General features: G+C 36.4%; 1 protein-coding gene across 1 annotated transcript in view; it reads left to right on the top strand.

The window, feature by feature from the left end:
• Positions 1-27619, top strand: part of LOC123535987 (atrial natriuretic peptide receptor 1-like) — a 35343-nt gene extending 7724 nt beyond the window's left edge. Inside the window, exons 3-25 of the mRNA XM_053528682.1 lie at positions 2350-2484; positions 3222-3446; positions 3958-4064; positions 7484-7588; positions 8187-8294; positions 8633-8765; positions 9294-9436; positions 9717-9837; positions 10590-10665; positions 11119-11221; positions 14932-15156; positions 15541-15645; positions 16100-16171; positions 16800-16968; positions 18087-18245; positions 18500-18695; positions 20323-20463; positions 22025-22148; positions 22947-23015; positions 23978-24140; positions 25348-25458; positions 26116-26207; positions 26855-27619. Of these exons, the coding sequence (XP_053384657.1) occupies positions 2350-2484; positions 3222-3446; positions 3958-4064; positions 7484-7588; positions 8187-8294; positions 8633-8765; positions 9294-9436; positions 9717-9837; positions 10590-10665; positions 11119-11221; positions 14932-15156; positions 15541-15645; positions 16100-16171; positions 16800-16968; positions 18087-18245; positions 18500-18695; positions 20323-20463; positions 22025-22148; positions 22947-23015; positions 23978-24140; positions 25348-25458; positions 26116-26207; positions 26855-27481 (3509 nt within the window). The 3' untranslated portion in view covers positions 27482-27619. The remainder of the gene's footprint in view (positions 1-2349; positions 2485-3221; positions 3447-3957; positions 4065-7483; positions 7589-8186; positions 8295-8632; positions 8766-9293; positions 9437-9716; positions 9838-10589; positions 10666-11118; positions 11222-14931; positions 15157-15540; positions 15646-16099; positions 16172-16799; positions 16969-18086; positions 18246-18499; positions 18696-20322; positions 20464-22024; positions 22149-22946; positions 23016-23977; positions 24141-25347; positions 25459-26115; positions 26208-26854) is intronic.

The raw sequence follows: 27619 nt of genomic DNA, 5'->3' as shown, positions 1-27619 counted from the left end.
AAGTAGTCAGTTTATCTCAGGCTTTCCTACAGTTTTCCTTAGCTGATAAATAGCTTCATGTTTTAATGTAATTACTCATTGTCCATTGACTCTAGTATCATGACCAAAACTTTGGTATATTTCTTAAGTTGTATCTATCTAATTAAGTATATACTGAAGTAAATTTATTCAAATTTTATTCTAACTAAATGAAACGTCAAATTGTACGTTCCAATATAGCAAAATATGTTCTGTTTCTGTGATTATTGTGTTCTACTTGTTCACTTGGTTTGTTAATATGTCACATGCTCTAAATGAGCAATGACTTTGAAATAAAATCTTGAAGTCTTGAAAATCTTGACATTGATTATTTTATTTATATATCTAAGTAATATGTTGATTTAATTCTTTGTCCGCCAACCATATTTCACCGACTTCAGCATGTTTTGTCTATTTTCGATTTTGTTTTTCATTCCAATACCGTATGGTGCTATTCGTAATAGTTATAGTATGTGTGGGAGTGTGTTACCAGGATATATCAGAACTAGGGGTACATCGAGGGTATTTTTCTCTGCACATATCGTCGAGGCCGGTAAGCCGAGACAGATATGTGCAGAGAAAAATACCGAGATGTACCCCTAGCTCCGATATATCCTGGTAACACACGAGCATTACATATTATAACTGTTTTATCGCATAGTTTATCATTAAAATTTATATATTATTTTCATTTAAATTTGTTTATTATTATTTTTATTCTTTTGATTCCCTTTCTGCGCCTCGCTGACTGAAACACTAAAACTTCTGTTTTAGACAAAATTGTTCCCCAGATAAAAGTATCCAACAGATTTCTGCATTGGTTTTAAATCTTTGCATTTTATTGGCCAAACATATTGTAAAACTTGTTGTTTTGTTTGTAAAAAAAATCAAAGAAAAAGAAACATTTGAGAAATCTCAGAATTTCATATATTTCATGTATTTCTGAATTTGGCAATAACTATCAAGTTTTTGAAATATTCTAGTTTATTTATTCTTTTACTTTATAAATGTAGGTGTTTGTGACAATTCTTTCTCTGTGAACTGTAAATTGGAGCTAAAATCATCTTTTTTTTGAAAGGAAAAAAATTATACTCCCTTGATAGGACCTCAATAGAGAAAAAGTGTTGCGATATATATCGGAACAGTTTTACTGTGCTGATATATATCGCAACAGTTTTTTTTCCAATGAAACTCTATAGAGATTTCTGTGTTGATATATATCGTAACAGTTTTGTAAAATATCAGCACAGATTTTGTAGTATTAATGTGTGTTACCATGTTTAACATACTGCAAAGATCAAAGGAAAACTGCCGCACTGTGCGATAAATTCTATTATAAAGTCAATTTTGTCTACAATTCCTTTGTTCTTTCATTTCGGCACATTCTACTCTGACTACTGCTGACTACTGCGAAACCGTTATTTTAGATATTTAACGTCCTCTGTCCGGCAAACGTAGAATAAAGCCTGGATCTAGCGTTCGGAAATGAAAATAATTTTATGAATTAATGGCAACCCTTGAGTAAATTTATTACAATGGCACTGTTACTATCTTTCTAAAGTTAAAATAAGATATTAAAACATTTGACACGTAAAATAATTCAAAATAATGCCTTAAAATTAGCTTGAAATGTGCCGTTCACTCTAATCATGGTCAAATATCTCAAAGATAAGCATAAGGACCTTTATATTTTATTTTACAACATTATAGACCATATGATTATTTACGACTGTGAAAAGTTACATTAAATTCTACATTGTAGAAAAATTTCTATCCGCGGAAATGTTATGAAAGTTGTGATTTTTCCATAGACTCCCATTATGAGAAATTGTGTGGAGTCCAAATTTTTCAGACCAGTCTAGTAAAAAACCAAGCACACGACCCAGTCTTTTTTATTTGCTGAATTTACTAAGTATAGTAGGAAGTTTTAGAAAAATAAGGGTTTTATCAAATTCTACATTGTAGAAAAAAAATACATCCGAATGTGCGGAACTACATTAAGCGGAGAATGAATTGAAGTAACTGTTGTTATTTACCGCATACTGGTGCTTCCAAAAAACTGATCGTCGTTTTACCTATTTAGATAAAAACAATTCATCTATGAATTTTCCAAATGCATCAGCTAGACCATTTCATACTATTTTTTACCAAAGGATATGGAGTCTGTGCGATATGCTATAACATGTTTTTTTGTGATTTTGATATGCATGTCAAAATATCTACCAATGATAGGGCCTGACAGTAATTTCCTATTTTTCTGCTACCAATTTACACCGCATTTGCGTTTTTCCATTAAATAATTACGAGCAAGCCTGTAATAATATCTTTCAGTTGTGGAACCAGTCGGAGAGTTATTAGCCTACAGGGATATTCCATTAATGAACTGGGTGTCTCTGGGTCAAACCATTTATTACAAGGAAGATCTGGATACTTACATCAGAACAATGGCTACGATTGCGACACTTGGTGGGTTACAGAACACTGTCTAATTAAGTAACATATCCTCTCACACATATAATTATCATTTATAATTTGAATACGTAAAAAGCTTTAGATAATTTACTAACTTAAAAGCGAATATGCTGTTTGCTTCTATGTTCACACTACAGTTTTTGGACATAACTTCAAAACAAGGAAGTCATGAATTCAGCTGAAAAAGGTCCATTCGAAAATTGCCCATCTGCTATGACTAAAACAGATATATCACATAAGAAGAATCTATAAAATTTCGATATAACAAGTAATCAACTAATATTAATTATGAATAGTTTCCTTTGCATCTAATATCTGGTGAAATATATATGACATCTTATGGTGGCATATTTCTGCATACAATAACTGATAAGTTTCGCGAAAATGTATCGAGTTTTCACGAAAAACAGAAAAGTTTTCGCGAAAACATAAAGCTTTTCACACTTTATTTTCACGAAAACTTTTACCGTTTTTCATGAAAGTTTGGTTCATTTTCACTAAACTTATCTTGTTTTCTTATGCAGAAGTGGGCACTAACACATTTTTTTCCACTCCATATTTGCAGTTCTTTCCGTAAAAAGCTTTTATGTTTTCGCGATAACTTTTCTGTTTTTCGTGAAAACTCGATACATTTTCGCGAAACTTATCTGGTTATCGTATGCAGAAATATGCCACCATAACAACTAGATTCTATAAATTTAAGTGTAAATTTAACTTACAATACTGTTTAGGGGACATGATGACATTCTTTTACTACTACACCGGTTGGAGGAGACTGGTACTGATTTCCAGTGACGGGGATGATTACAGAGGTGGGGCGGAAACCATCGAATCCGCACTAGCCAGATCTTTTTGGGATCCGTTCCTGGTAGTGCATCATTACAGTGACGTCAGGATCAATGCATCCATAGCACAAATTGACCAGATGTGGTCCAGCATTATCTTCGAAGCTAGAAGTGAGTATTACTGCTATTTTTTTAAGATCAGCAAGAGTTGCGTGCAATGGCTTTCGACATAGTCAACCTCAGTAGTCTCAAGAAAAGTGAACATTTGATATATTCCATTTTGATGCCAAACAAAATGCAACTCTATTATGCTAGAACGTTTCCCTTACTTTATGAGATAAATTCTATAAGGAGGTCCCTTTGGATCAGCAGATCCTTTGGAAGTATAAAATGCAACCCAGAAGTCTACAATGGTCATATTGTGACTGTATGATTTATGAAGTAGCACGTTTAAATTTTACGGATATTGATTTCAATATGATACGTTATGACTTTTGCTGTAACAGTTAATTGATATATGTGCAAGATTTTTATTTACCATTTATTGTTTATTTACCCGTTTATGTTCGAATTGTGAACTGTTGTAAGACAGCTCGATTTGTTACACTGAAGAACTGCGTCTGAGCAGAAAAATGGATACTTTTTGAAGCAAAGAGACTCAGTACCATGGTTTCTATTTTAGTTATTGTTCTGGTGATACCACAGGACGAGTTGCGTACTTACATGGTGCGGGCTCATCTCATGGGAATGACAGGTGGGGATTACCAGTTTCTATATGCTGATACTCAGGTATGTCTTGTTTCGTTTATGAAACATTTTTGTATGTAACAGGACCATTTTACCAAATGGTCTTCTAACGTACGCAGTGTATATATCATAACCCTAAATTGAACTTACTTAATTTGCTGTTGAAACATGCTGTGCTTTAATTGTTCAGTGAACGTTTGTCATGTCCTCTTGCTATTAGCATAAATTCTGTTTCTTGCATACCAGACGGGGATTTCCGGTATTTTTACCGGTGCTGGAAAAATCCATCTTACACCCCGGGGTGTAAGATGACTGTCGTGCAGTAATGACGTATTACGAACTACATATATGTAGGAGATTTATGTAGTTATTTATATTTTATTTCGAAAAACGGAATACAAATCCAGTACCTTGACAGTTCCTCTTTGTTCCTGATAGTATATTTCTCGATTCAAAATACGTTATTTTATCAAAATTTCATAACGATACGCTGGAACTGATAAAACAAAACCGGAACTAAACATTGTTATTTGTCTTTGAAACGTCATGACGTCTTTCCTGTTTACGGACGTTGATTTCCCGCGCTTTGTTTAAATACGCTGCTATAAGAAATAGTTCTAAAAAGAAAGCCGTTCGACTGATTTTATATTTATTATTATACCTTGATATCGGTATGCAAGAAAAAGATTCCGTCACAGGTAATAGGTGCAGATGGGAATATCCGGCTCTCGGGTAACTGTTTAGGCGGTAACTCGGTAGGAACCTCGTTACCGCCTAAACAGTTACCCTCGAGGCCGGAAATTCCCAGCTGCACCTAAAACCAGTGAAAGAATCTTATAGTCTGCAATATATATCAACAACATAAAATAATAATGGAGTGTATTTTTTCTTATATTTCTGATATTTGCAATACACAAACGACGAAATAAAGCGTATTCAAATTTATAAAACTGCATGATATGCAATATTTGAAAAAAAATGGGATATTTATACATTAAACATTGTTTTGGCTGACAAAATCGCAAAAGTACCAAAAGTAATGAAATTGCCGTTAAAAACCTACATGAATCGGCGTTAAAAATAGTTAAAGATGTGGTCTTGTCCTAGGAACGGTCACATCAGCACATTTTCTGGCTAATAGATTCTTAATTTGATAAGTATTTGTTCAGTCTCTTTCACCAGGTAGAATCTGAAAATCTGCTTGGACCAAGTTTGGATTGTTCTATGCAAATGTAAATTATATTTTGTTTGTACAGGAAAGTGACATTGAGATCCTTTTAAACAGAGCTCTATATTAGATTACCACAATTACACCCTTAAGTTTATGACAAAGGCGTATTACCACATCGAGTGCTTGCTCAAATATATTATATATCACGTCTCTGATATTGCTAGCGTGTAGTACATTAGAAAAGATCGGTGCAAACAGTCTCGAAAGACGAAATTGTCTTAAGGAGGTAGGTTACCTTGTTTCAAGGTTAAATTCAAATTAGTTGAACCGCAGCATTTTTTTGTTTTTCGTGTTATATGAAGTTTTAACTGCTACAATCTCAATTTCGTTTGTCTTTGTCTCTTCAAGTTCAATTTTTATCCAGGTTTAAAGAACATGACCCTCTAAAGGTATTTCATATCGAAAGAAGAAGGAAAATACGGATATTTAACACTTTTCAGTGTATTTTAGTTTCATTGATATCCGTAGAAGTCTGCATAATTGATACTTTTACTAGTATGCACGTTAGCTTTCTAATATAAGCTTAAAATGTATATTTCGCGGGGCTCGTGTTTCCATGGTAACGCATTTTCTGTCATTTTTAAACAACTATGTATAAAAATAGGGGTTTTCGACGGCTTCAGTGCCATTCTGTTAATGACCAACATGGAATATTTGGGTAATATTATTAGCAAAATACCAAGCACTTTACATGGTACCCTATTTTTCTTAAAGTTTAAAGTAACCATGGCAACAGAGATGTTTAAAATAGCTTTTATCTTGCTTTTTGTCGTAATTTCTTATAAAAAATATTGAATAAGATTATCTTTCTAGTTGATGTAGCTTTAAAACATATTATTTCTAACGTAAGTTATATTTTCGTGTTATTTGCGTTTATTCAAACAAATTTCACAGCTTAGAATACTTACAGCAGTACCCCTTGTCTGGCATTTTTCATGGAAACATCGTTCAGCATGCTGCTATTATTCTCATGGATATTTTTGAAATGAAAATAAAAAGCCGAAGTTGTGTTTCTTAAACAGACCAGTGTCAATCAACGCTATTGAATTTCACATTTAGATACATAGGTCACGGGCTTCGTTTCCATGGTAACATCAATTCAATACAAGAAACCACAATTTTCTACTGAAATTTGAACAATTTTAGATCTTAGTTTTAGTATATAAGTAACAAATTATCAACGGAACCTGAAAAATAGGTATTACAAATCAAACTGCTAGATTTTTTATTTGAAAATGGCCGTAACAAGTAACCTTTCACCCAGCTATATTCCAAAAAACATTGGTTACCATCATCCATTTTCTTACATTCCGCATAACATTTTAATATAACTACATAAAAGGAGCAAAATATTGATTATTATTCAGAGCAAAAGACTCGTAAAAAGTATTTCAGCAAATAATGGTTATTTGAAAATAGTTAAAATAAAGAAAATGCACAGAATAACGTACTTTCAAGATAAAAGCTATTAATTTTGCGCGGTAACTGACACGAAACGTCATGACGTCAATGACGTCATTTTAAGGCAACATTGTTTTGAAGCGTTTCTGTGGCAATTTATTCGTTATTTCTGCATTATTAAACCATAAAGCATCAGATCGAAGACAGGTTCATGATTTGTTTTCAGAAGAATGAATATACAAACACATTTAGTTTGTCGTAAACGTCGTCGTAAATCGTCACGTTAGCTTCCGGTTAGACATGCGCACATACAAATATGAAGGTAACCTACCTCCTTAATATATTCTAATTGCGTGACTATGTAAACAGTTTGAATTTCGTAATAATTTAAAAGTATGAATTTAATGACATAAGTATGAACACGGTTAATTAAATAAATATGCATAGCGTGTCTCATGCTATTTACATATGATTTAGTTAAAATAAAGAATAGTCAGGACTGTTAACTGGCTTTATGCTGAAATGTCTTTGAACCTGTATTAGACATTAGAATACCTTTCGCACAGGAACAATTAAATGTATAAAAATTGTATAAAATACTTTTTAAACACTATAAATAAGGTATCTAGTAAAATGAAAATAATAGTTGAGCACTACGCTCTAACACCCACGACGGTGTTCATATAGACCATACTGAGACTGTCTAATCCGATCCCTGTGAAAATCGTTTTCCTCTATAATACGTATTAATCTATAAACTGAGCAGATTCCTATGCCTATAGACTGAAATGATGTATTTCAACAATACGGTGTTATTATTATGCTACAGCCTGCAGACAGCGCAGCGTTGACCTATATTAACAGCGTCCAGCTTTGGAAACAAGGTGACCAGTATGACGAGGCGGCACGACAGGCCTTCACAAATGTTCTCTACGTATGTTTTTCACTTATAGATACAAACGAACCTAAATCATGGAAAACACCTTTTATGGGAACGAAACACGGAACGGGAAAGGCACATTGCTTAGAAACAATGAATACATTCAATTTCACTGTCATAGAATTCCATTGAAGCCTGTGCTAGGGTGAAGGAATTGCGCTTTTCATTAGCTCTCCTGAACAGACTAGGTCAGACCAAGTCTGCTATCATTTTGCTTGGTGTTGTTCTATGCATCCTAGGGATCTTCTTATAGATTTTATAGAATATCACAACAGCAGTTCTTAGATGCCATGTGACGTCACAATGGTCTCTCTGTTCTTGAACTCCGTGTTGTTATATTTTCTGGTTCTTTGAGACCATGGGGCTCATTTAGTTTTACTATAAAACTTCCGTTCCCGACTCAGTCAAACCGAGTGTGCTAATAATTTTCTTGGTTGTGTTCTATACTTCCAAATGATCTTTTTATTTTATTATCGTATGCAGAGAAAATCGTGAGTGTAAAAATCCTGGCACGGTTTTCACGATTTTTAAAGTGGACGTCTGCACTGCACGTATTTGATATTGATGCTGTTCTCGTTTATTTTTTTTTAAGTTTGGGCTTGGCCTAGATTCTCGGAACGTTTCAGACTGGCAGAATGAGGCATACGATGCATACAACAACATTTTCAGTGGCCGGACTGATATACCTGCACCAACAGAGGTGAGATTTACTTGAGAATCACTGATATTAAAGCGGTACCCGGATATAACAATGAGGAATGGAAGCGCTCATTACCAATATAACTTACTCTTGAATTTCTTACGATGTAATAATAATGAAATAAACAAATGTTGGTTGATAGTTATATAATATTTACGTAATGCTGAATGCATTCAAGGACAATTTAGCTTTGTTCGTCACACAATAAAATGGAGGTTGAGGAGTGTGTGTAGCTAAACTGTAAGAAAACACTAGTATACAGCATTGAAATTAGCACTTCTTGTAATAGATTTCTATAGAAAATGAAGTTAACGAAGACATTTTTTATTGTTTTACAGCCGGATCAGTTTTCTGCATATCTTCACGACACAATCGTGTTGTATGCCAGAGCCTTGAACGATTCTCTAACCGGCGGCTCTGATAGAAGCGGAAGTTCTATCTATCAGTATGCGTCGTTTGTGTTATTCAAAGGTATTTACTTTTGAAAACCTAGAAGTGTTATATATTTTGTTGGGCTTTATCATCTTTCTGAAAGACATGAGTATTTCAATCTGCTAATATTGAATCATTAAAACCTTATCGTTAAAAACAATTTTTCCCAAAGAAATAACCCTGATCCTTTTTGGCATGTTCTAAAATATGGTCTTGCCTGGTCTGGCCTGACGAGCCGTAAGTTTTGACCGGGACAGGCAAGGAAAGACTAGGCCAGGCCAGAGATTAGAACATGCCGATGCTTTTACTAATTACATAACCTATCAATCCATTCTAGCCTGACTCTTTTACATGAAAGTACGCTAAAATTGCATTAGATGTTAGCTATACCAGTCAAGATCTACAACTTGTTTGATGAGAAGCTGAAATAAATTTTGTTATTATTAATAATAACCTTGTAAATTTCACGACAGAGCTACCCAACAGTTGAACACACAAAACACGATAAACTCAAAGACAAATATTTCATTTTCCTCTGATATAATTTTGAAACATTCTACTATTCAGGGTTATCCGGGGACGTCGTGATGGGCAACTTTGCTGACAGGCAACCTACATTTTTCGTTTATGACATGGATCTCTCTGGTATATTCCAAGAAGTTGCTAGGCTCCAGTTTGTCATTAACGACAACGAAACAGCATTTAACACGGTAATTTTTTTTACACATGAAAAGCATTTCTCAGATATAGCAGGATCTAGCATACGTCTGAAATTATATTACGATCCATAACTGCCATGTTTGAATAAACCACATGATCCCTAGACATGCCTAGGCGCCCCGTGACCATGCCCGGATACCGTTTACAAAAAAAGATAAGAAAAACAATCTAAAATATAAATTACTCATTTCATTATTTAAACTGCTAATAACAGATTAACCTCTCCTTTTATAAAAAGTATGTTCATGCATGAAAGACTTCTATTTCCAGACTTGGCTGTACACAAAGATTATTTGGGGTGATGGGAGAACCACCGATGACCCTTATATGCCACCTGACACTCCACCTTGTGGATTCTTTAACGAAAATTGTCCACCCGAATCTGAAGAAGGTTAGAAATGCATGAATACACTAACTGCTCAGCTGTAGGGCTAACATTTTCTCAAAAGCGACACGCATATGGCACCTGAATTAGTGTTAGTTATCATCTGGTTACTCTTGATCTCGTTCTGACCATTTACACATAAAACTGTTGCCGTGACGTCATCTTTAAAACACTGCCCTTTAACTTAATCCAAAGACATCGAATGACTTTCCTTGTTCTTAACGCTAGAGTACGGCACGTGTACATGCTTCCGTCCGTTTGCATAGAGTGAGCCGGTCTGGCTAAACTGATCACTCTCTTGAGATTTTAGAAATGTACTGTGATAGTTTTGTACATTGTTGATAGGAACTAACCGATTTAAGGTATTGACACAGACTGACATCTCAGAATTATTTCCCAACAATATAGCTTAACATTTAATGCAAGACCATTTAGCTTAACATTTTATGTAAATACCTTTTAGCTTAACATTTTATGTAAAGACACAAGACAGACAAGCACCCCATACATCAATGGTCTTAATGAACGTCAATAAATGACACTATTAAATACATTTAATGATATGTATTGTATCTTTATTGGCAATAATTTAAGAACTGATAAGAGTTTTTGAACTTATGGATGGAACAGTGTTATCTTCGTCTATCCCTGCCAGCATTTTTCTTAAAAATGCGAAATAAGTCAAGTTTTATTTTATTCTGCATTATCAAGTAAATGTGTTTTCTTGGTTATAACTTTTCTGGCTCTCCTTTTTTCAGATAATACATTGGTAATAGTTTTGTCTGTATGTATCCCGTTGGTCGTTGTGCTAATGGTAGCATTTCTTATATTTAGGTAAGTACAGAATAAGTCAACATATATACAATGATATAATACTAGTATCGTACTTTTTAACTTATATCTGTTGAAACTAAGGAAGCTACGTATCCTTATAATTATATAAAGCAACGTTTTTCTGCATTTATTATGTTTCAACCTTTAGCCGGCTGGTGGCTAGTGATTTTGTCTTTGCGACCAGCGCGTACCAAGATAAGCCTGCACGTGCGTGCGCGCGCGCTGATCATTGTCTAGACTGTTCGCTATTCAGCTAGTAAATTTTCTGTGGGTACTCCTTCAAATGATAAATGGTACTGCCCAAACTGAATGATAAACCAGTCCATTTTAAAAATTTGGCTGGTTAAAGGTTAGTAAACTTGCTCTAAACGTGTCTGTAGTGACTGTTTACTCTGTATTTTTGCTCCAAATATAGAGTAAGAAAATGTTTAGAATTTCTAATTTTGATTTCAGGTGGTGGAGGAGAGAACGTGCGCTACAGAACATGTCGTGGAAAATTAACTACTCTGACCTTAACTTCAACTTCCAGCACAAGAAGTTACAGTCATCATTTATGGTACTAGAACTTTATTCAACAATCAGTCCAATTCCAGTTTGGTATAGCAATTATATACTCGACATTGATATAGATTCTTCATGCAAATAATGCACTATCGGTCTGAAATTGAGTACATTTTCGTGTAATGTTTGAATATGCTTCCTGTAAATTATCCAAAGTTAAATGGTAAAATTGTTATCGTTGTATCTTGTCATCATTATTTAGGTAATTAGATGCCAGTTGTTTAACAATTATTTGTTCATTAAACCATTAAATACTTCCGCGCAATTTTGTCCATCCAAGGTATATGGTAGGGTGAATTTTGCCAAAAAAGTCCACTATTTCTAGGGGTAACCCGGACCCAATTCTTAACAAGGCTTCTTATATACCGACATGTTTGTAAAAGTTTGTAGATTATAAAAGTGCCGGCATATATTGGCATAAATGGTGGCGAGCTGAGAAATCCAAGATGGCGTCCAAGATGCATGGCCGCCATAACATGAAAAAGGTGTTTTTGTTGTTTTTTTTTTTTAAATAAGGTTTTCTTCATTCACTTCTGATGAAATAAACTGCTGACATGCATTGTTTTGTAGAATTATTGCAACATACCTTTCATGAATTGTAAAACATTTAAATTGTTACATTTAAAGGTAAAACAAATTTTACCCATTCATTATCACTTATTTGTAGTTTTGAAAATTAGTACTTAGAATAAATACTTTTGAAAGAATTCAAAGAATGGCACAAAAAGATTATCTGATACAAAGAATGACAATTATTGATGTTTTACAGTAAAACTGTTGTTAAAGGTACTCATACTGATGTGATTTTATATGCGCATTACAAGCAGGTAAACAGAAAAGTACTTGAAGAAGTTGATACATATTGATACATGTGTCTAATTTTCTTCCTCAAGTTATGCAGGTATGAAAAACACTTTTTTGGTCAGTTTCTAGTTCTATTTCATGTTTTTTATTCCCTTAATGATATGGATTTTTTCCAGTTATGAGGTCAGAACATCAGAATAGCTACATATTTGGTTCATTTATGGTATTTTTTTTAAATACTGTATATTAGTACATTTAATTGTATTCGTTATCACGGACACGGATAATGTCGTTTAATCCATGGATAAGTTTTCAATGCTATCCAATTATTGTGCGCATATTGCCTCAAGCAAGAATATATTTTTGCATAACTTGAAATATATGTCCCTTGATAGAACATTATAAAACGTTTTGAAAACGTTTCGGCGATGTCACTGAAATAATTAAAAGTCTAATAAATCAGTTTTACAGGAGCTGAAAAAATAATCATTGTCATATTTTCCAAAAAAAGATATAAAAATATTCGGTTTTAAAAGTCAAAACTGAAAACGAATTTACACTATTACCCTGCTCAAACGTAAGAAAGATGCCATATATAAACTACATGTATTTCTACAAACCCCTTGTTTAATAGTTGACTGATAACCTATCCCAAAAAGGGATACGGTAGGTTGACAAAATTGTCGCCCCTTTTTCGTTAGAGAAAGGGGCATCGACCCTGTGATGCGTGTGTGTGGTCGCACGGTCACATATTTTTTTTACAACGGTATCCCTTTTAAGTGTAGTGAGAAATGTTCAGTGGAAAGGGCTCAATGTGTGCTGGGGTTACACTTTCTCAGTGATCATTGCTAATGGTCAGTGAGAAGTGATCACAGCTCTGAGTACTTTGCACAGAACATTGATCATCTAGTAGTGTTCACGGCATTGTGAGTACTGCTCATTGGGCAGTGTTCACGGTATTCTGAGTACTGCTCACTGAGTAGTGTTCACATTACCGTGAGTACTGCTCATTGAGTAGTGTTCACGGTATTGTGTACTGCTCACTGAGGAGTGTTCACGTCACTGTGAGTACTGCTCACTGAGTAGTGTTCAAATTACCGTGAGTACTGCTCATTGAGTAGTGTTCACGTTACAGTGAGTACTGCTCACTAAGTAGTGTTCACGTCACTGTGAGTATTGCTCACTGAGTAGTCATCACGTTATCACTGAGTACTGCTTACGAAATAGTGTTCACGTTATCACTGTGAGTAATGCTCACTGAGTAGTGTTCACGGTACTGTGAGTACTGCTCACTGAGTAGCATTCACGGCACTATGAATACTGCTCATCGAGAATGAACTTAAGCACATGTTTTGCGTAAATACTTTTGAAATTTGAAAATTGTCCTGAAATTATATGCAAAATGTATACTTTTATCTATCCGATATTTGAGTTTTATAATTATTTGACATTTTGACCTTTAATCTGCATAATAATTTTAAGCAATTTATGTTAAAAAGATACTCATAACCTCTGACATATCGTAGTAAAATATTAGACAGAAAAAGTATTAAAATTTATATGAAAATGTAGACATGATGGTGTGTTTAAACATGGTAGTCATCATTACTTTGGTGGCGGCCATCTTGGACACCATCTTGGATTTCTCAGATCGTTACTTTTTATGCCAATTTATACCGGCAGCCTGATAAACTTCAGACCAATACAAACATTTTGGTATAGCCTTGTTAAAAATTGGGCCCGGGCTCTTTTTGAATGGCCTAATTGTCGCCCTACCAATATGATAACTTAGATTCATTCTACAATTATCGGAATACACAATCTATGTATTGGTTTCACTCTTTCCCCTTCTTTACAAATCAAGTGAGTGAGTGAGTTGGGTTTTACGGCGAATCGGCACAAAATGGTCATATATCGCCGAGAAGAAGTTATATTGAAAACGCCAATGTTGTGATTATAACAGACCACTGCATATTTATCAAGTTCCTGAACAGAAGAGCTTGTCTAAATAGAGTCGGCCGTTCAGCCAGAGTCACTAATTCTAATTCTCGATATGGACTCGACACGCTTTTTGACCACCACATAATCCGACATGCTTAGACAAAGTCTATGGCATTTCGACCACAAAAATACATAATAAGCAATATTCTCCGCGTCTTTCTGCACAACCGAACAGCAAAACATCGTAAATTTTAGATACTGAAACAAATCACATATTTCTTTGACTACACAGAGAATTCTGCTCATACACTTAAGTCAATGAAGTGAAAAGGAGACGTGTTCTTGAATGTCTGTAAGATGTGTGTGGACTGGTCTACAGTCTAACAGTCATGTGATGAACAGTTTTGGACTGTTGACAAGAATGGCTTCTTTCCTGTCTAGTATAACAGGGTTCTGTATCATAACAGCACAGTATACAGCGTTCTTTTGACAACAGTTTAAAAGACCTATTTAAAACTTTAGAACAGTGTTCGTAGAAGTCATCGGAATAATGCCTACTGGCGCTCTGTCAACAAAAAAGTATGTTTGCCGTAAAAGCCAGTCAAGTGCTCTTTGACACACGTTTTCAGAAATTGGACCACTAGTATGACACTACTGCTGTATAACGGCGAGTCGACACACTTAGTTAATGGGCATAGTATTGAACAAATTATGCCTATATGTCATATGATAAAACACTTATTGAACGCTCTAGCAAACATTTTTTTTCACTGTTTACCGACAAACCATTCAATAAGTATATTCGACTGCTGAATAATGTTTAGCCGAGTTTTTGCGGCCAAGGATTTCAAGGCTTCGTAATTATGTTATACTACTATATACAAGAAAGTTGTTTTGAAATACAGAAAGAAAAGTTTCCCTCTTATCAGAGATTTATTCTGACACGTTTTTGATTTACAGCAAGCATCAAGAGCTCTCAGCAGAAGTGCTGCAAGTGTTGACAGTACGAGCGTGTACGGAACTATCCGAAGTGGTGCCACTTCCGCTCAGACCTCCAGACATTCCGTAACTAGGGGACAAATATTTACAACTGTTGCTATGTATAAAGCAGAACTGGTTGCTGTGAAATGGAGCGCAAAAAAGAAAATTCAGACAGACCGGGCCTTTTTGTTGCACATGAAAGAGGTTAGTTTAGACTTGTCTGTTGGTGTTTATTATAAAAAACAAGATAATGTTTCCAAAAAAAGACCTCGAAACTAGAATTGCCAGTTTCGAAAGTCTATGTTTCTTACAGAAGCTCGAACGGTTTCAGCTTGTAAATCAAAATTGAACTTTATACCTCTAAGTTCTAATGTTGAAACCCGAACTTGCCCAAAAAATAACTTGTTTAACTTGGAAGTTTGTATCTCAAAACTCGAGCTCTTCTACTCAAGACTGTAGTCTCCAAGTTGAGAAACCCTAAGAAACTTACACTCAGCTTATTTGCTTGAAAATCTTCTGCGTATCATTAAACATCGGTGTATTTATGAAACTTTATACTAGTACATGCACGTGTCTTATGTATTACAGATGCACGAGTTAAAACATGTAAATCTAACCACGTTCGTCGGTCTCAGTATATCCCCGGAGAAAATTTGCTGTATCTGGGAATATTGTACAAAAGGCAGCATCCAGGTCAGACAAGTATTGCAATTACATGTACATTTAATTCCGACATATTACCTTGCAGTTTTAAAATTATTCGATAAATGTATATAAATTATACATATATATGCGTATATTTCACAGAACAGTAAGCAGTTTGCAAAGCCACTCGTGGTAGATTTCCGCGCAGTTAGACAAACGATAGCTTAACTAAACCTGAATGAAAGCCTTTTATAAATGAACATGGACTTAACACCAAGTTAAGTCGATATTTTAATTAGTACAGAAACCTTCAGATAATAGATTGCTTAGATAAACATTCTACAGAATTCACCACGAGAAAATAAAAGTAAATATAAATCCTTCCTAAAGCATACAGATATTTCTATTTCTAGTTGTACTTTCTAAATATTAAAAATGTTAGTTGATAAAACAGACACGTTGCGAAAGGCTGTACAAAGGAAGTGAATTTTATGTTTTACAGGATGTTATAGAAAACGACGACATACATCTGGACACGATGTTCAAGCTGTCTTTGGTTGTAGACATATGTCAGGTCAGACAAACAGTGATTACTTTCCATTAACAGGGGCTTTACAGATTTTCTCCTTACTTTAACAAGAACCTCTCCCGTGGCGATCGAAGAAACAATCCGATATTTAATAATCTTAATTTTCGGGCAAATATGTATTTTCATAGGAAAATTTCCGCATAACATGCGATCTATCCGTCTGAGGATCGAACTAAAACCTCTGGCTTAATTTCTAAAGCTGTGCTGCCGATACGGCAATGGCAGCTGAATGAGTATATCAGGTCTAAATGCCTAATGGGGTCCACGTGGCCAAGTCGTTTAGGACACTGACTTCGAATAAATTTCTCCCTTATATCTGGAGTTGAAACCCCAGTCTGAAATAGAATTTCATGTGAGGAAGTTGTCCAGCAAGCTTGCGGAAGGTCGATGGCTCCAGACAGGATCTCGCCATTGCCTGAAATAATATCCAGAGGCATCTTCTTTTGATGTGGCAATCTATGTCGAATTTAAAGAATAGATAAATAAAAGAAAAAGATGAAAGCTTCTTCCAGTATTGTGTCGATGTTATTGTTTAAAATACTCATCTATACTTAATTTAAATGGCTGTACGATTTAAATATTTTAAATATACCGTTTTATTTTTTCACCAAAGGGATTAGAATATATTCACAAGAGTAGCATTCGTTACCATGGTAACCTGAGAAGCTCTAACTGTGTTATAGACAGTCGTTGGGTTTGCAAGCTGACAGATTTCGGCATGGAGAAGCTGAAACCACTACACGACACGGTCGAAAACCTTGGAGAGCATGCTTTCTATGCCAGTATGTTTTACATGTAACTTGGAAATGAAAAACTTAAAGATATCCAGTGCTTTTCTTTCACTAAAAGTTTTTACCTTTAGATATTTCCTTCAAATGTAGAAAATTCCTCATCAAATGAGTTTACTTTATCATACATAATATGAATTGACTGTGTTCACATATAATTTTAGTCATGCAGTAACAGACGATCGCTAAAACGTTCTAGATTTTCAGTGGTAGGACACATTTATACTGTGTTTGGCTATATATACATATATTAAGTGTTTACCTTTTAGCTCGACTGTTCATAGAAAAGTAGAGCTATTGGACTCGTCCGTGCGTCGGCGTCGGCGTCGGCGTCCGCGTCTGCGTCCCGATTTGGTTAAGTTTTTATATGTAAGCTCGTATCTTGTAATCAATTGTGGGAATGGATTGAAACTTCACACACTTATTCACTGTGATAAACTGACTTACATTGCACAAGTTCCATAACTCTGTTTTGCGTTTTTATAAAATTATGCCCCTTTTTCGACTTAGAACATTTTGGTTAAGATTTTGTATGTAAGCTGGTACTCATTAATGGCAATGGATTGAAACTTCACACACTTGTTCACTGTCATGATCTGACATGCACTAAGTAGGTCCCATAACTCTACTTTGCATTTTTTTCCAAATTTGCCCCTTTTGACATAGCAGTTTTTGGTTAAGTTTTTGTATGTAAGCTGGTATCTCAGTATCCACTAATGGGAAAGGATTGAAACTTCACACACTTGTTCACTGTCATGATATGACATGCATTGTAAAGGTTCAATAAATCTACTTTCCATTTTACAAAATTATGCCCCTTTTTCAACTTAGTAGTTTTTGGTTAAATTCTTATATGTAAGCTGGTAACTCAGTGCCCATGCACTAATTAGAATGGATTGAAACTTCACACGCATGTCCACTGTCATGAGCTGATAAGCACAGTGCAGGTTCCATAACCCTATTTTGCATTTTGACAAAATTATGCCCCTTTTTCGACTGTTGTTCCCATGTGTCTGTGATATGTTTTGTACTAGTATGTAGAACAAAATTTGCAACATAAAAAGATTGAAAGTTCTTTCAACACTATATAATTTTACGGTGTTTCATTTTAGAACTATTTTGGACGGCACCAGAAATTTTACGAAAGATTTTAAAGAAAGAAGTGTATGAAAACACAAGTCAGGCGGATGTTTACGCCACAGGTGTACTAATCAAAGAATTGCTGTGTAGAAATGAACCATATTCTACACATACCCATCTGACGCCTAAAGGTAAGGTCCCTTGCATATAATTTATGTTGCCCAGTGCGTCTGTACAGAATATAGGGCAGTAAGGATTCATTTACCGCTTCTGCATCAGTCTTTTTTTCTCATAATTTCTATCTAAACAGTTGTCTGTCTGTTGGATGGAAATATGACTGAACTTCTTGATTTTAGAAAAAAAATTGTCCATGCTCTTTTGAATTTATCCTTAAAAACATGTAACATGACAAATACTAATTTCAATCGTCTGTAATTTGTTTCAGAGATAATTATAAAAGTCGCCATACCTGAGGATCCGGATAAGCTGTTCAGACCGGCAATAGCTGATACTGAGCTGGACTCCGAGTACAGACGGACAAGCATGCTTCTTCTTATACACCGATGTTGGGCCGAGGACCCGGAGTCTCGACCCAGTATAAAGACTGCACTTAGAACACTGGACAAAATAAATCCATACAAGTAGGCTAGCTATATGCATGTCATGACATATGAAAACTTATGTAGTTTTCCGATTTTACTTTCAGTTTTCTTTACAAAGTTTTCAGGAGTCTTTAACTGGTTCCCTTTTTGGTCCTTTATTCCTCACTTAAGCTTGCAATTCAGTGAAGTCTTCAAGGCACACTGAAACAGTATTATATGAAAAATACGAAATGACAGTTTTTACATGCATAAACAAAATATTTGGTTAAATGAAATATTTATAGGAATTAAACTTTCAGTTTTGTAGATTTTATAGTGTTCAGTAAAAAGACGTGGAATTAGCAACTAAATCACAATGTTGTTTCGTGGTAGGGTATAGTGTAAGGGTGTACTTATACTGCCTTGCTATTTAAGCCATAGCTTAGTGGTAGAGTGTCCGCCTTGCGAGATGTCCTGGGTTCGATATCCGGTGAGGGCTGAAGTATTTTCAGTTCGTCAGATACAGTGCAATACTGCTAATCGCAGATGCCATCAGCCTGGACACCATCCGTCCTTGAGTGTTTCGCTCCTAAACTTGGTATACTCTCTGGATGGGGGAGCAGCAGTGCTGATCAGGCACTACTCATCTGCGATGACTTCCATTCCAGGTCAGCACGGTGTAACAAGAGCCAACTGGACGCCCTCTCTGCTGCCTTTCCAATTGCTTGGGCTGCATATCTACTGGATCTGCCTCTGATACCCAAAGCCCTCAACATTCTGCTTAGAGATTGTGCAGGGAACCCTCTGCACCCAACCTCTACTGGAAAGACCCATGTCTTCCATCCCTTGTTGGAAATTTCTTTTGCCAGTTCCTGATAGTTGGCCATCTTTCTCTCATAGGCCTCATCTGTCCTTTCTTCCCAAGGCACAGTAAGCTCCACCAAGATCAGTTTTTTAGGATGCTGGGACCACAGGACCATGTCTGGCCGCAGATTTGTATGGACCACATCTGGGAAAACCAGACGCCTTCCCAGATCTACTCTCATCTCCCAGCTCTTTGATTCATGCAGAAGGCTGTGAGAGCCTGTACTTTTGGTTCCTTGTTCCCCTTCCTTTACAAAAGGAATGAACTGGGGGGTCTGTCTTAGTAGTAGGTCTAGCTTTTCTTCTTTCCCCGTAGACAATAGCTGCCAGCTCTCGGAGCACCTGGTCATGCCGCCATCTGTATCGGCCCTGAGACAGAGCTGTTTGGCAGGCTGACATAATATGATGAAGGGTCCCTTTGCTACCGCAAAGTTGGCAATTGGGGTCCTCTGACAGTTTTCACCTCTGCAGGTTTGCAGGTGTAGGCAGCAAGTCATAAACTGAACGAAGTAGGAAGCGGAGTTGCAGTGGTTCATATCTCCACAGCTCCTGCCATGTCAGTTTTCTTTCTGGCAAGTTCCACTTCGTCCACCTGCCTTGTTGTGCCATCTGCACTGCTCTTGCTGCCCTTACCTCCTCTGTTACATTGGCGCCAAACGTAAATAACTCACGAGACACCTTTAAACTCTGCGGCAGATGTTCAAACTTAAAGAACTCGAGGACGAATTCTTAAATAGATGGAGTGTAGTAGGGTAGACTATAGGAATTCACTCATGCTGCCTTGCTATATCAGTATTGCTTCATGGTTTATTCTGTCTTCTAGAAAAACCAGCGTAGTAGACAATATGATTGCAATGATGGAAAAGTACACAAACAACTTGGAAGAGATCGTTACCGAAAGAACGGAACAACTTCAAGAGGAGAAGTTGAAGACAGATGCACTGTTGTACAGAATGCTTCCTAGGTCAGTAAGATGAATGTAACCATATATATAGATTAGTTTTGCTTTAATGGGTCATCCCAGGCGTTAAGATCATGTCATTTTTCTATGTCATAAACAATAAAATATACTTGACTAAAGCTTTCATGTATTAATCAGCATATCTATTCTAAGATTTTTATAAAATTTTAATCAAAGCATTTTAATTATATTGATTAGTGTATACATGTATTTTTACTGTAAAAGTTATATATAATTTTTTATGATCTTATGCTGGAATAATTTTGAATTGAACTGATATAATCATAAGATGGGCTGGATTGTATACCCCGGTTTTGCCAGGTACACTGATTTGGATTTGCACTGAGCCCGAATCGTTTCGGCACAACCGCGGGACATGCCGAATAGCCCGATCGGAACACCACGGCGCATTTCGGTATACCGAATTCATGTTCTGGATAGCCCGGTGTGGTATGAATCGTGTCCACCTTTTAGAATATGGCACGAAGAAAACTATTTAGTCTGAAAGGTGAACGAGGATAGCAAACTGATAAGAAAATACAACCGATTGGCATTACTGGTGACTAAAATATAATAGGGCCGTTTTGATTTGCATTATATTTTCATTATCCGTAGGAAACCTTATATGATGTTGTTAATGCAATTCGTAGTATCAAGTCAAATTTTGAAATTCATGATAGCACCGCCAAAGTCGGAGTAAAACTGAGCAAGTTACCATGACTGAATTCTACTCATTTCTCCCTCGAAAACTTGCAATTCAGAACAAACCCATTGTTGTTTAGAGGATGTTAAAAAAACGAAAAAAGTATGAAAAGGTATGTATATAAGATTGAAAGTGGAATGAAACAAACATAATAAAGAGCCGTGCCATGAGAAAACCAACATAGTGGGTTTGCGACCAGCATGGATCCAGACCAGCCTGCGCATCCGCGCAGTCTGGTCAGGCTCCATGCTGTTCGCTTTTAAAGCCTATTGGAATTGGAGAAACTGTTAGTGAACAGCATGGATCCTGACCAGACTGCGCGGATGCGCAGGCTGGTCTGGATCCATGCTGCTCGCATACCCACTATGTTTGTTTTCCCATGGCGCGGCTCATATTTTCTTAAACAGACTCCAGAATACCAATAACTATGTTTGATCATCATTTTTGGCTGCGGGTTTATCCCACTACCAAAGTTACAAGTGTATTTCTGACAATCGTATAACATCTTTATTTTATTCCGAATCACATCCAAAGGATGTTCATGTGCTACACAAAATAGTCCCATTCATGAACAATGCGGATGAATTATCAATGAACAAGCAGTTCTTATTCAGTCTGTATCCACTCACACCGACCATTTAGATTATATAAGATCTATCAATGATAAGGTATTCCAGCCCATGGTTACATCATAAGCTAGGTCAGACAGAGTTCATCTTAGATATGAGGCACATTTAATTTGTATTTGTTTCTCATTCATGAATATTCAATTATTCATAGACTGGCATTTAAACAGAAAATAAATCTACCAAAAACCCGCAACCGTCAGACATTTCAAGGCTTTGATTATTTGTATATCAGGAAAGTAGCGGAAGATCTGAAGATAGGGAGAGCTGTGCAGGCGGAGGCGTTTGATTCTGTAACAATATACTTCTCTGATATTGTACGGTTCACTGATCTCGCTAGTGAGAGCACCCCGCTAGAGGTATGCTTGTACTTCTTTATTTTTGATTATGGCCCCTTTGAAGAAGGGAGTAGGGGTGTATTGTTTTGCTTATTGTCTATTGGTCGGTCAACCGACCGACCGTTGGGTTTTCGATCAGTAACTAGAAAATGTTTGGTCTCGCATTAATCAAACTTTATAGGGTGGTTGCCTGTGGTCAGTAGATGACCCCTTTTATTTAATGGGTCAGTAGGTAAACGGTCAAGTTCACCAGAACTCTGGACTAAAACCCGTTTCTGCTCAATAACTAATAAATGCTTTGGCCTACAGTCGTCAATCTACATATGAAAATTGCCTGTGGTAAATAGATGAATCCTATTGTTTTGGGGGTCAGTTGGTCAAAGGTCATGTTCACATTGACATCCAGACTAAAACCCGTTTCTGTTTAATAACTAATGAATGCTTTTGCGTACAGTCGTCAAACTATATATGAAGATCGCCTGCGGCCAGTGGACGAATCTAATTGTTTTGGGGGTCATAGATCCAAGGTCAAGGTCACAGTGACATCTAGACTGAAAACTGTGTCTGCCCATTTATTAAAAAGTTTTGGCTGTAAATCTTCATAGGATGGTTGTCTGTGGTCGGCAGATGACCCCTGCTGTTTTGAGGTCATTTCTCCAAGGTGACGGTCCATCGTGCAATATTACACTCCGAACTGCCTCTGACAAGCCGTCATGGGGGCGGATGCATATTTGTTTTACAAATAGCTCTTGTTTAATTCAAAACTACCTAATTATTTGAAACATCAAATAAAACCTCATGATTATGCTTTCATTGCAGATAGTGGTCTTGCTGAATGCCCTGTATACACTCTTTGATGATATCATCAGTCACTATGACGTGTATAAGGTACGTACACGGGTAAGTGTGTGTGTGTGTGTGTGTGTGTGTGTGTGTGTGTGTGTGTGTGTGTGTGTGTGTGTGTGTGTGTGTGTGTGTGTGTTCGGGTTTAACGTCTTTCTCAACAATTTTTCAGTCATATGAACGACGGTGTCTACTTGTAGCAGTGAGCACAATGCTCAACTTTATAGTGCTGCCGCACTGGAATATCACGCCGTTGACACATGACATGATACCCCACCCAGTCACATTATACTAACACCGGGCTGACCAGTCCTAGTACTATCCTCTAAATGCTGAGTTCAGTGTAGATTTAATATCATTTTAGCCCTTACCCTGCTAAATCTCTATAATGAACTTGTCCATTTTCAATTTGGGCAGTACCATTAACTGTTAAAATGGGTGCATACCAAAATACCAAAAAATATACTGACTGAATGGCGAACAGTGCAGGTATTGATCAGACTGCACGGATGTGTAGGCTGATCATGATCTGCACTGGTCGCGAAGGCAGAATCAATCGTGTCCAGCATGATAAGGTTTAGTATTTCAAAAAGTTTCTTTTGCACTGTACTGACAAATCTCCCATGAAGGGCGAAGCATGTAGTAAACTAAATTCGAATATAAATTGCCACATCAAGAAATGACATACTGGCATACTGTGCATAGCTCCTGTAGAGTTGTCGAGACATCACTTTACTTGCATAGTAGAGGTGATTTGAATTATCTTAACTGACCTATATTTATTTTGATAATTTACTTTTCTTTATTGGGCCGTTGAAATTGTCAATTTCTCGTGGTAAAACTGGTTATGTTAACATTCCTGCGTTACATAATTAAAATACAATCGAAATTCGGTATTTCAGTCAGTTCCTGTTTTCTGTCGTTAGAATGGGACATCAAATGATATGTAACTGTATTTGTCTTCTGTTTTCTGGTGAAAGTAATTTTTATTACATACATGCTTCCAGGTGGAGACAATAGGAGATGCCTACATGATAGTTAGTGGGTTGCCCGAGAAAAACGGGAACTTGCACGTGAAAGAGATAGCAGGAGTTGCTCTTAACATACTAGAAAGTGTAATCACCTTTGAAATACCGCATAAGCCTGACAGACAGCTGCAAATACGAATAGGTAATCTGAAATGGAAATGTTTCTTTTTTTTATTTTGAATAAATGCAGTTCGACGGTAAATAAGCTGAGCGTTTCAAAGTACGTTACTTACTGAGCGCTTCAAAGTATGTTACTTACGGTAATAGGCTCTGTGGCTGGGCGTTTCAAAGTATGTTACTTACGGTAATAGGCTCTGTGACTGAGCGTTTCAAAGTACGTTACTTACGGTAATAGGCTCTGTGGCTGAGCGTTTCAAAGTACGCTACTTACGGTTACAGGCTCTGTGGCTGAGCGTTTCAAAGTATGCTACTTACTGTTATATTATCTGTGGCTGAGCGTTTCAAAGTATGCTACTTACGATAATAAGCTCTGTGACTGAGCGTTTCAAAGTATGTTACTTAGGGTAATAGGCTCTGTGGCTGAGCGTTTCAAAGTATGTTACTTACGGTAATAGGCTCTATGGCTGAGCGTTTCAAGGTATGTTACTTACGGTAATAGGCTCTGTGGCTGAGCGTTTCAAAGTACGTTACTTACGGTAATAGGCTCTATGACTGAGCGTTTCAAAGTACGCTACTTACGGTTATATTCTCTGTGGCTGAGCGTTTCAAAGTACGCTACTTACGGTAATAAGCTCTGTGGCTGAGCGTTTCAAAGTACGCTACTTACGGTAATAGGCTCTGTGGCTGAGCGTTTCAAAGTACGCTACTTACGGTAATAGGCTCTGTGGCTGAGCGTTTCAAAGTACGTTACTTACGGTAATAGGCTCTGTGGCTGAGCGTTTCAAAGTACGTTACTTACGGTAATAGGCTCTGTGACTGAGCGTTTCAAAGTATGCTACTTACGGTTATAGGCTCTGTGGTTTTGACAAGAAAAGGTAAACATAATTATGAAAAAATATAGTAACATATCTCCGTTTCCGGCCTATTTTCATCAAATGAATCAGAATGTTGATTTAAACAAGGACGACGAGGTGTGTCCCAAATAATAGATACAAGCACATTTGTATGATTTAGGTTCTTGAAACATGAAGTTAATACAATACTTAGAAATTGTGCGGCTAAATTAAATTTGGAACTACCAAAGAAGCACTGTATACCGCTTTGTTGGTCAACGCAACACTTGAATCTCTTTTTTTTATTATATACATTTTACTTACGCAGTTTTTTTAACAGGTGGCATATTTGGCTTTTATATTTTCAATCATATTAGTGATTTATTTCTTTTTTAGGATTACACACGGGTCCTGTGGTTACAGGGGTGGTAGGGTTGACGATGCCACGGTATTGTTTGTTTGGAGATACTGTCAACACAGCCTCGAGAATGGAATCAAACGGAGAACGTAATAAAGCCTCTTTCTAGAATTCTATGAAAACATTTAATGTCATTGATATGAAAATTTCGCGGTCTCGACCAAAACGACTATTTCAGAAAGACATAATTCATGGATAATGACCTTTGAACATAAAATGATTTGGGAATTTCACTGCTTCTTCGGAATTAAATTTAGAGAATACACTCAAGTTCCAACCATGAAATCCACGAAAATTAGTTCCCCCCAAAAATGAATGACTTTACAGTAAGCTTATATTTTATTGAACAATTTAAGTCACATGTGTTAATATATTCAATACCGTTTCTGTTTAGATTTGGGGGATTTTGTTAAAATTCAGGACTTTACGCAGAAAACAGCTCTTTTCAGTCACAGGAACATAAGAATTAAAATGATTTAAATTAATTTTATGGACTATAATTGGTATTTTAGAAAGTAACTTTGTATTAAGCAAGCGGTGAGGAACTGACAGTATGTGAATTTGCCTTTTTTGGCAGCATTTTAATGTTCAAAAATATAGGAAAATTATGTGAAATACTGGAAAATGCAGGACGTCCTGAAAAATGATATAAAAATATCGAAATTTGGTTAAAGTCTGATATTTTTTTCATTTTCTCAAGTCATGATACATTTTTATTCTGTTCAGACATTGGAATATTTTTTCAGCACTGAAGATACATATCAGTCCAAGCACTCAAGAAGCATTGATGGATTTCCCAGCATTTGTGGTTGAAGACAGGGGAGAGATTCCCATAAAGGTAATGATTACTTTCGGCAATAGTGATTTCTTTGGGAAATAGTGGCCAACAGTAAGTTATTTTGGGCAACAGTTATTTATTTGGGCAATAGTAATTTCTTTAAACAATAGAAATTTCCATTTGCCACTACTGATTACTTTGACCAATATTGATTTCTTTGTGCTACAGCGATTTCTTTGAACAATAGCATTTTGTTTCTCTATAATGGTTTGTTTAAACAGTAACGTTATTGTTTTATTCAGATCACTTGTTACTTTTGTAGTCTATAGGGACGCCTTTGGTCAGTGGTGGGGCCTCCGTGGCTGGACTTCAAATTACTTACCCCTCATTGATGTGGGTTCGAGCCTCACTCGGGGCGTTGAATTCTTCATGTGAGGAAGCCATCCAGCTGGCTTTAGGAAGGTCGGTGGTTCTACCCAGGTGTCCGCTCGTGATGAAATAATGCACGGAGGGGCATCTGGGATCTTCCTCCACCATCAAAGACGGGAAGTCGCCATATGACCTATAATTGTGTCGGTGCGACGTTAAACCCAACAAAATTAATAAATTGGTCAGAAGTGACTTGTTTGGACAGTAGTGATTTCTTTTGGTAATTGTGATATAATCTAACACAGTTAGCATAAATCAAAACGTAATTTTAATTTCAGGGCAAAGGAATGATGCGGACATACTGGCTGTCGGGGCTATATATTGCTGATGACGACGTTTGCATGGAAACTTTACCAACTGATAAATCTGCGCTTCATAAGGATAACTCGTTAGAAAACCTAAAAGAAAACGGTACTGAAGATGACGATTCCGAACTAGAAGATGATAAGGACGCTGGCAAACCTGGGCTAGGGAAGATAAGTGTCGCGGATTCTGGAATTTGCATGGATAAAAGTATAGGCAAAGATGGAAATACTCATAATAATAAAAACAATTCAGGTGATATTTATTTTGATAGTAACAACGCTGACATAGCGACAACTACAAGACATAAACCTGTTGCAGACGAAAATATAACTCGGGTAATACAGAGCAATAATGATTCTCCTAAATATTCTGAAATAATTGCTGAAAAGGTACCGACTTTGGAGGTAGTTTTAGGATATGAGGCCTCGGCAATCCATGATGACTTCGATGCAAATACCTTGGAGCTGGCTAATAATGTATCTAGTGAAAGAATGGTCCCAGAAAAAAACAAAAGCAAAACCAGCATAAGTGATGTTCAAGTTCCGCAACTTGCGGACACAAGAAACAGTGAAAATACAACTATACGGTTCAAAGAATAGCCTGTACTAACTTCGGCTAACCAGAACAAATTGTTTCATAAAAAATCAAAATAAGTAGTTCGAGACTGTTTACCTAAATAGTTCTGTCCCCTACGGATTTTGGGACTTATTTTCCTTCGTCTGTTGTTCTCTTTGCAA

The sequence above is a fragment of the Mercenaria mercenaria genome, chromosome 17 (assembly GCF_021730395.1).
Source record: "Mercenaria mercenaria strain notata chromosome 17, MADL_Memer_1, whole genome shotgun sequence".
NCBI classification, from domain to species: domain Eukaryota; kingdom Metazoa; phylum Mollusca; class Bivalvia; order Venerida; family Veneridae; genus Mercenaria; species Mercenaria mercenaria.
Note: the sequence above shows the minus strand (reverse complement) of the source record. Positions and strands in the feature narration are given on the sequence as shown.